Genomic DNA, 9,925 nt, shown 5'->3' with positions numbered 1-9,925 from the left:
AAAATAAAATTTTTTCCAAAAAAAACAGTTTGGGGTTTTTTTTTTTTTTTTTTTTTTTTTTACTTTGGTCAGTTTGGTTGTGTTTTTTAAACACTTGGGCTTGGGGTTTTTAGAAGCAGTAGAGACATAAATGGAAGTATAAAAATAAGCAAAATGTGAATTTTGAGTAAAAGGTCCCCTTTAACATCCATTTTTGCTTTAAGATTTCTAAATAAAACCAGAATTTAAAACACTGGTCGTAAATTAATGTGCACAAACATCAGTATGTCAAACACAAACTCACTTACTACTTCACAGGTGTACCAACCTGATATCCCACCAGACTGCCCAGGATGCACTTCCTCTGAGCAGCAACCCAGCGAGCGATACTGGTGGCTCCAATCTTGCGCGGCTGTGTGACCACAATGTTGCAGGAGGCGGTTTTCTCATTGTAGTGGTCCAAGATGAACTGTGGCAGCTGGGTGGTCTTGCCACTGCCGGTGGCTCCTCGAACGATCACAACCGAGTTGCTTTCTATGAAGGAAATTAGCTAGAAGCAGATGAGGACAGTTAAAGTGAACCTGTTGGAATAAACCATCATGTCACTGCAAATAAAGAAACAGACATTATAGTGCATTGGTGACTATACTGGGCCGACATTAAAAACCAATGTTTATTTTGATTTTCTTGACATTTGTGAGTGTTTCATAAGAGTGGGGACTGCCCATGTAGTATTTGTTATACAATATTAGAAATACATTACATAAATTACTTTTTATAACAAGAAAATAAACATTTTATGGCCTAAAATGCGACAACATAGAATTCCTTTAGAGTAAGTTTGATCACTTGTAGAAAATAATGCATCTGCAGCTAAAAAAACATTTCTGCTTGACAGAAGAGTGTAGGGCTGATTTGTTTATTCTTTTCTTAGACCAACAGTGCTTAATATGATTATTTTATTTATTTTATTTTTTTTACAGAATTTGAACCAGGTGAACCTAAAACTATTACACTTACGGAGTTTTGGATAGAACATTTACAGATAGTTTTTTTTTTTTAATCTTAAATGAAAAATATGAATATATATGTATATTTGTACAATTTTGACTTAATTGCTGCTCTGAATATGTTTTACTTTCATCATTTGATCTATTTTGTGACAAAATATGCTAGTTAGCGATTAATCAATTACTAAACTAGTTGACAGTAATTAAAATTATCGATTTATCACAATTAATCTGATAAATTATTTCAGCCGTATAAAAAAAATATAATATTGGTAAATATCGGTTATCAACCATAACAGAAATATTATCTAACATCGGCTAAAATCCTCATATCGATGAGTCCTTAATGGATGTTCTAAGCTGATTTAAGACAATATGAAATTATATTTTACCCACATTAGAAAGTGAAAAGAGTCAACGCTTGAATAACTCCATTGATATTCACGACACTAATAACACTCAATGTGGGCTCCTGCTGTACAGGCACATATAAAAGTAACTGCACTTCTTAGAAGCAAACATTAAGACTTAGTGGGCTTCTGTCCTGAGGACATAATGTCAATTTAAGTAAAACTCTGCAATGACCCAAAAATAAACTCCAGGAGGAAAATGCATTAGTGCCTTACCTGCTCCTTGTCTTTGGTTATGGGTAAGCTTGGGCATTCAAAACTGGAGCAGGGAGAAACAGGAGGAGGACCTAAACATTCAAAACAGTGAAGGGAGAGGTAAATTCACAACAATCTAGTACTGTATGTGGGTGGAATCTACTACTAAATCATGTAATCCATTACTCACTCCTCGAAGGTTCTGGGTTTTGGATCCGTCCAACATCAGCTTTCTGGCTGGAATCATCAGGTTTTACCGGACTGAGAAAAGCAACATAAGCAGTCACATTCCTGTTCTAAACTTCTGCCTTCATGTCCCAGCAATGTAGTGGAGTTCTGTTTGGTTGCTAGGTAACGGGCCGGGCTTGGCTGGGGTTGCTAGATAACGGCTCAGTGCCGTTCCACTGTGACTTAATCTGGAGGTTTTTGAAAAATTTCCATTTTCAGACACCAAAATACAATAAATTATTGCCCAAAAACGGCTGTTTTTTTAAAAGCATGTCATAATTACTTTTGTTTGTAATTTTAAGACTTTGTTCTGGTAAAATTGCATCACTAGTCTGCTAATATTATGACTATATTCTCGTAATTAAATAAATTTTAAAAGTATCGTAGTCTGGCCTTAAAGCAACTCTCAGGAGGGTTAAAAAAAATAAAGGCCACTTTTTGAAAATATTTTGTCATTTGTATTTTTTTTTTCAAGTAAGCACAAAAAATAGATTAAAATTTAAATTAAAAAATAACTTATAGATCCCAAAGGGAAATTAAAAGTTGTAACTCATCAATTCAGATTCTTCAAAGTGTTATTGTTGGCAGGAAAGTTTTCCCAAGACAGACTCATGAAGAAGATGGCCATACATGTCCATAATCTTGATTTTATTGCTATTATTATAATTAATGAATATAGTACAAAAAAAATCCGATTTATTTTTTAAGCCTTATTGCCCACAGGCCTGTCACGATAATTTTTCCTGGACGATAAATTACCCCAGAAGTTATTGCGATAAACGATAAAATTGTTATTTTGAGACCATTTAAAAGTGATATAATGGTAACGACATAACATTCTCAAAGATCAATAAACTTCCATTTCTAATGAACATTTCACAATGGGATATTTTAAATATCAAAACAATCAATTATGGAGTTTCTGTCAACAAAACTGTCCTTCAATTAAAGAGCTAAGTGGGACCACAGGCCCAGACTGGAGACTTTTAATATCCAGTTTTTGGTAGAAGATGATAAATAATGCAAATGCAAATTATTGAGCTCGTTTTAATTTATCATGCGATTAATTGCAACATACCTAATTTACCACACTAGCTACTTTACTCAAACTCTCTCCTCCTTTTGAATTTCGCTCTGGCACACTCAGCCAGGCCGTTTGCTCTGTGGCCTGAGGAGAAGCGCGCCTTGCAGTGTGAGCAAGCCGAGCATTTCAATGCAAAAACAGACAGCAATACGAGGGCTTGAACAAAATACACCCACGGCTTGTGAGCACACATGCACTCTCATCCTCTTTCTCTCCACTGCACACATATCGTGGAAGCTACAAAGCAGCTGACCTTACAACAAAGCTGCACACTGCACAGAGGAGAGTGAGGTGAAAGGATAGGAGAGGTGACAGCTCTTAGTCAGTTAGCAGCGGGCGACTAACTCTCCCCGACAAAGTCTGCATGACGGGAGCAGTGGGAGGACAAGACAATCACCGCAGAACAAAAGAAAAAGGAGAAAACAGTCCAGGACTGCAGCCAAAACTCAACATTTACCACCAAAAGAAGCAGGAGGAAGAGGCAACTTTGCTACAGTAGATTTATAGAAGCGCAACGCTGGAGGGAGCACCATGTGAGCAGCTCTTCTGTGCCAAGTCTCTCAAAAGCTTACAGCAGAGTCAGCAGTGCAGTTTTGTTTCACCAGTGAGTACAGATTTATTTTCTTTAAGATTTCAGTCTTATGTGCATGTGCAAACCCCTTCTGATGCCTAAAGGCTCTGTTGTGTATTATTCAAAACACCACTATGCAGTTTTGATGAGGCTGACCTTGGACCCCGCAGGCGGCAACAGAACGAGTCACACAGAGAAATCTGGGCCAAATCAGAGCGCCGTTTGACTTGAAGTGAAAACCGTCTTCGACCCAATCAGACCAGAGGTCACATTGCTCATCTGGGTCAATATTACAAAAAAATTATCAGCAGTACAGCTCAGTACTGGAGCTGAACTGAAATATAGCTACAGTATGGCTGGAATGGGTAGCCGTATTGTCAACTAATTTAGTAATTGTTGACAGACACAAAAAAGGCCAACTGCTGGAATAACATATTTAGGGCAGTAATTAGGACAAAACTGTACAAAAAATATAAATATTTTGAATTTAAGATGAATAAAAACCCTTCTTTGTCTGCAAATAAATTCCTCCTCAAGCGGTATAATTTAATTTCGCCTGGTTGAAATTCTGTTAAAAATAATCCTTACTAATGGGGGTGCTGTGGTGGCACAGGGGCAGGGCGCGGCCCATGTACTGAGGCCTTGGTCCTCATGCCGGTGGTCACGGGTTTGATTCCCGGCCTGGTTTGATCCCCTCTCTCGTGGCCCTCTTCCCTGTCAGGCTACTTCCAAATAAATGCCACTAGAGCCAACAAAACCTTTAAAAATAATAATAATCCTTACTAAGCACCTTTTTCTGCCTTATCAATCGGTTAATCCAAAAATTTATCAGCTGATTAGCCCCACATTGTATTAATGTTAAGTCAGGCAGAATGGGCTTTTCACAAGTTAATGTGAGAAGAACTTTTTTAGCCGCAGAAGAATCCTTTGCTACAAATGACCAAGTGTACACTAAATTAATTACATTTTAGGCAATATTTTTTTATTTAAAACAGGAATTGAATTATTTGTGTAATGTTGTATAAAATAAGTTTAAGTGGTTAAAATGAACAATCTGCAAAATGTGCAAGAATTTTTAAATCGATTAATCGTCAAACATAATCGACAGAATAATCGATCACTAAAGTAATTTAGCTGCAGCCCTGCATTTTTAAAAATTCAAATAAATTCAAAAATACTTGATCCCAAAGAAAAATAAAATAATGAAAATGAGAGCTTCATTTCAATAAAATAAAATAAAAGCATTTAGAATTTTTTTTTATGGAAAAGCACTTTATATGCAACAAAATTTAATTTGTTGCATATAAATGAAATTTTATATGCAACAAAATTCCACTGTTAATTATTACTTTATAATGAAGACAGATTAATACTCATTTCCTCAGTTTTCAGGGCCTGTTAGCATAAAGAGCCATGCCTCTGTTCGGCTGGATGAAATGGTCCAATCAAACGAGAGCACAGACTCGACCTCCAAGCCGAGTGGAGCCTGTGCTCGGCCATATGTTGCTCACAGAGCTGCTGTGGCACGTGGAGGAGCGAGAACGTCTGGCAAGACAACTGGAGCGGGAGAACCGGCTGGCCCACAGCGCCCTGGGTCTCCACTGGTTCCAGAAATACCCCAACCTACGAACCCTCGTCTCGTCGTCAGAGCTGCACCAGCTGCAGTTCCTCTGCTCACAGGTTCCACCCGTCGACACAGCCACCGTCGTCTCAAGGTTGTTTTCTTGTTTTAATGCCAACAATGTCCAGCTTCAACTATATCAATACAACTTAGAGCCAAGGTCACCCCTCAAATCGCATATTTACCCATAGCCACTTGAATTTCAGAAAGGTCTCCGTTTTTCAAGATGGCCACCATTTTTAAACAAAGTATTGCCATAAAATTACCCATTTTCAAGTCATGGACGAACTTTATGTCACATCGTATGTTTTTCATTTTATTCATCCCGTTCATACGACTTTACAGTAATAACACGTAGCAAAACTGGACACAAAAATGTGAGACGTTGCTGTTTGCAAGTCTCACGCTGGTCTGGTCGTCAACTGGAAGGAGATAAAAATGTGAGACACCAAAAGGCAGTTGTCTTAATGGCTAGCATTAGCTTTTGCTAATTTTGTTTTTGCCTTATTTAGCAGTTTAGCATAAATCTCTGCTATTTTTTTGTTTGTTTAGTGATTTAGCTAAACAAACTAATCTTCTGTAAATTTTTCTGTGTGTAGTGGGTAAGCATAAATTTCTGCTAATTGCTTTGCTGTATTTATCAGTTTAGGATAAACATCCATACTTTTTTTTGTACTTAGTGGTTTAGCGTAAACTTATGCTAATGTTTTTTTGAATATTTAGCGCTTTAGTACAAGCTTCTGCTAATTGTTTTGTGTGTTTAACAGTGCAGCATGAGCTTAGCTATTTTTTTCATGTGTATTTAGGAGTTTAGCACAAGCTGCAGCTAATTGTTTTGTGTTTTTAGCGTAAACCTTTTGTTTGTGTTGCAATTTAGCATTTGGTTCTACACATTTTTTGTTTGCTTAATGGTTTATGTTAGCATAGCCAAGTTTCTTGTTTTTATAAATTAGTGGTTTGTGTACCTAACTTTTTGGTTAGCTGTACCCATCATAACAACAATGGCGGCCATTTTGAAAAAATATCCACCAGAAAAAGGAAACAAGATCATGAAAATATGTAAGGCTCTGATTTGACACCACACTCAATCAAATGCCAATAGTGCACAAATTATTTTTCCATGGCATATCTAATCAGTAAATATTATTTCTATGACAATTTAGGATTTTACTCAAAAAGTGTGTGATAAATATTTGCTAATTTAATAGAAAAATAAATTTTTCCTGACCAACTTGAATTTTTCAGTAACATTTTTCATGAATGTAAGCACTTAGAACATATGTGCCAAGTTATGTTCTTGTATCCACATGTAAAAGATTTCACTGAAATACTCAATTATCTGCTGCACTGAAAGGTTAATAAGTGTTTAATGTGTGATCATGAAAGGTCTGAAAGGCTTCGTATGGCGTGACTAGAAGGGTTTCCCCTCAGTTTTTAGCTAGAAAGGGAAAAAAAAGGATGAAGAGCATATGACTGAGCAGCGCTGTGACCCACTTATCACACAAAACAACTCACAGCCGGGTCATTAATGTGCGCTTATATAACCAAAACATAAAAAAGAGAGAAATAGCACGACTGAGATGTTTCTGTGGCCTTTTCTGAATATGTCCCATCTTAAAAATGCCAGGATGATGGCTGGGAGATACAACTTAAAAATAAAATCTACCAGATCCAATTTTGCAGTAATGCTATAATTATTTTCTTGCTTTCCTTACTAAAAAAGGAAATTGCAAATGACAAAAAATATTTTCAAAAAGTGGTTTTGACTTCCATCATCCCTTCTGTGAGTTGTACAGCAAAGTTTAGGACCAGGCCACAAAATTTTTGTTTAAATACAAGAATATTGCCATAATAAAGATGGTTTTACTAGAAGAACGTCATAAAATTACAAAAAATTGTTCTGAAAAGCTTGAACAGAATTATCTCGATCTGACACGAGTCTGTGTGGTTCTTTCTTCAAAATAGACGATCATTTGCTCAATTGTTTCAAAGTCCTGTTACTTATAATAATTAGATGCCGATATGTTAAAAGATGAAGTGTTTCCATATTTGTAAAAATTACACCAAAGTATAACTTCATAAGATTCTCTATATTCCAAATTTTTTTGTTATTTTATGTGGAGTTCTCTTAGGACTACTACTTCATTCTCCTAATACAATATTACCAGAATAAATCAGTTTATTTTCATATTATTTTGATTTTATTCTGATTAGACTTTATATTTGTAATATTATGACTTTATTCTCACAATATAAAACAAATATTAAATCGTAGCCCGGTCCTATACTGCACTGTAGAATAGAAGCTGCAAAAAACTTCTCAAACAAGATGGCGGCCCTGTGTGTGCAGACATCACTTCAGAATATGGAAACCCAAAGAGTGCATTGGTACAAAATAAATCCAGATTTTCCAAAAATTAAATTTTCAATATCAAAACTGATTCATAAAAAAAGAAGATAAAAACCATAAAAACTAGAGGTATGAACTACATCCTGATTGAAGTAAATGGTAAAATAAAATGTCATTGTTACTAAATTTTAACAGGTTTCGTGAAGTGATCGTCACCAACGACGTACGACACTGGGAGCTGGCAACCATCTTCAAGCACATCCTGATCGACTTCCTCAGCCAAAGACAATCAATTGAAGAAGAAGGCTTATCAATGGAGGTCTGGAGCAGCCAGTACAAGAAGCAGGGCTCGGTCACTCCCATAATGCCCCAGGGTGGAAGTCATGAAAGGGAAGAGATCCCAACGGTCTCTGGGTATGTGGATCGGGCCATGCGCCACTCAAGTTCGTTCACACCCAGCAGGGCCTGGGATCTTCCGTACTACTACCCCGTGCCTCTGAGACCCAAAGGAGAGAGTACAACACTGTGAGAAGATACACCCTAGTGTGGAGAAATGGGAAAATGTCCTGCAATAAGCCAAGGATCAATTCTGTGAAAGATATTTCTCCCCCAACAACTGGTTTACGTACTAATGAAAACCCCTCGTTTGAGTTTGTATTGTACCAGAGGGCTGTAGCAATCCTGTAGTAACGAAGAATAGGTTTGTAAATATGAAGAAGATGCTTTCATTATTAACATTTGAGATTTTTTTTTCTCTATGTAGAGTTTTCATGATGTAAGAAATACAAAAAAAAAGTCACACAATTTTCCTCAACATTTTTTAAAATCTACGCAATAAAGTAGGACTGGACAATAAACCAATAACGTATATCAAGATAGACAAGTGATCAATATCAATAGATAATGCATCTGATCAAATATTCAATACGTAGAATATTCACTGAATGCCGATCAAGAACTGCACAGCATTCTGGGAGATCTAGGCAGAGGACAGCCTTTAGCCTCTCAACCTCTCACAGCTAGCTAAGCAAGGTTGGTGTAGTCAACTAACTCACTCCCTCTTTTTTTACCTAGCAACTCTCATTCTTTGGTTACCTAGCAACAACCTATTGAGTAACTTGCAAAGCAGCAGTTTCAGGTTTCACCACCGTGCCTCAAAACTGCTTACAAGTGTGGAGTGAAAACTGTGCATGGAAGAGGAAAGGTCTGATAGTATTTCACATATCACAAAAAAACCCATCAATAATTATCAACAATTATTGATGTGAAAGTCTAATATCATGATAGGTTTTTCCAGCCATACAGTCCAGCCCTGCAATAAACCATTAAAAAAAACATCTAGTTTAGGCTGCCATGTCAGTGCAGCTGCTTTGTTATACCATTTTAAATTCAAATACTCTTGTGATAAATTAAAATGAGCTGGATAATTTCCATTCTGATTGATATTTTTTGAATAGTAATTTTGTTTAGAGACATCAGAATCCATTTTATTAATGGATTGATAAAATGAATAAAATTACTTTAATTTTATTTATTGTTTTGTGTTGTAAAGTTTTTTTTGGCTTTTTAAAATGTCTTCCAGTTGCAGTGTGGAGAGTTCTTTACAAAATTAATGTTTATAAGGGCAAACTTGCACCTTTATTATGTTACTATTATATTAGCTGAAAATGGTCTCAAAACAATATTATCATTAATCGCAACAATTTCTTGGACAGTTTATCATCCAGCAAATTTTGTTATGTCAAGTCTATTTATAAACAAAATTATTAAAAACTTGCAAAAAGCTAGATTTTCTTTGACACTATTGAAGTCTAAGACTATATGTTTATTTATGTTGATTCAAGACAGAAACAGCAAGGATAAAAATGCTATTTTCTTTTATTTTTTTATGACAAAACTCTGCTTTGGACCTTTGGTTTATTTCAAATTAAATTTAGAACTTCCTTGTGAAAACACATGCCACATAGAAATGTCAAGTTATGTTGTACTATAAGGAAATACGGCTATGTGACAACAATAATTAGAAATATTTTAATGGTTTTACAAATCAAGTTAAATATCTTTTAACTTTTTTTTTTTACAAACATTGCTAATCCACGTGTGTTAGTTTAAACGTGAAACCATACATTTTGTTACAAGCTGTAAATTTATAGGAGAAAAAAATATATAACTTATAGTTCGATATTGAACCATTTTCTAACTCAACTCGAAGCACAGTAGTAGTTTCTGGAACCGCCGAACCAGACCACGTGACGCTAGCTAACTAATGCTAACACCAATTAAGCGTAAAATGTTCATTGAGACCAGGTAATTTTCCTTACCTGGGCTCTGCCGGAGTAGAACTTTCGGTGTTATCTTTTAGGTTCAAGGTGGCGAGTGTGGTCCCTGATGTGAACCACTTCGAAATCTGTTCCCCTGTAAAGGCTGGCTTCATGATGGAAGTGACCGTCACACTCAGAGCCAGAAAGAAGAGAAGG

The 9,925-nt window shown here is 36.1% G+C and overlaps 2 protein-coding genes across 2 annotated transcripts; one reads left to right on the top strand and one right to left on the bottom strand.

Moving 5' to 3' along the window:
- Positions 1 to 257: 257 nt before the first annotated feature.
- On the bottom strand, positions 258 to 9,919 carry LOC106943613 (putative ATP-dependent RNA helicase TDRD9). The gene is made up of 4 exons (XM_015026925.1): positions 9,770 to 9,919; positions 1,785 to 1,855; positions 1,616 to 1,686; positions 258 to 529 (listed from the first exon to the last, which is right to left on the bottom strand). Exons 1-4 carry the CDS (start codon positions 9,880 to 9,882, stop codon positions 287 to 289), a joined length of 498 nt encoding a protein of 165 aa, XP_014882411.1. The 5' UTR covers positions 9,883 to 9,919; the 3' UTR covers positions 258 to 286.
- LOC106943612 (protein RD3-like) lies at positions 3,087 to 8,621 on the top strand. The gene is made up of 3 exons (XM_015026924.1): positions 3,087 to 3,510; positions 4,863 to 5,192; positions 7,644 to 8,621. Exons 2-3 carry the CDS (start codon positions 4,891 to 4,893, stop codon positions 7,975 to 7,977), a joined length of 636 nt encoding a protein of 211 aa, XP_014882410.1. The 5' UTR covers positions 3,087 to 3,510; positions 4,863 to 4,890; the 3' UTR covers positions 7,978 to 8,621.
- Positions 9,920 to 9,925: the final 6 nt, after the last annotated feature.

This window comes from Poecilia latipinna, unplaced genomic scaffold (genome assembly GCF_001443285.1).
Source record: "Poecilia latipinna isolate Pla-1442-1.1 unplaced genomic scaffold, P_latipinna-1.0 Scaffold5557, whole genome shotgun sequence".
NCBI lineage: Eukaryota > Metazoa > Chordata > Actinopteri > Cyprinodontiformes > Poeciliidae > Poecilia > Poecilia latipinna.
The sequence above is the reverse complement of the archived record's forward strand: the minus strand, read 5'-3'. Positions and strand labels throughout refer to the sequence as shown.

Excerpts from the sequence above, each read along its gene's own strand:
- LOC106943612 (XM_015026924.1), top strand. The coding sequence starts at position 4,891 with ATGCCTCTGTTCGGCTGGATGAAATGGTCCAATCAAACGAGAGCACAG. Across the intron at positions 5,193-7,643 it reads ACAGCCACCGTCGTCTCAAG|GTTTCGTGAAGTGATCGTCA; the intron begins GTTGTTTTCTTG and ends AAATTTTAACAG.
- LOC106943613 (XM_015026925.1), bottom strand. The coding sequence starts at position 9,882 with ATGAAGCCAGCCTTTACAGGGGAACAGATTTCGAAGTGGTTCACATCA. Across the intron at positions 1,856-9,769 it reads TCTACTCCGGCAGAGCCCAG|TCCGGTAAAACCTGATGATT; the intron begins GTAAGGAAAATT and ends TGCTTTTCTCAG. Across the intron at positions 1,687-1,784 it reads AAACCCAGAACCTTCGAGGA|GTCCTCCTCCTGTTTCTCCC; the intron begins GTGAGTAATGGA and ends TTGAATGTTTAG.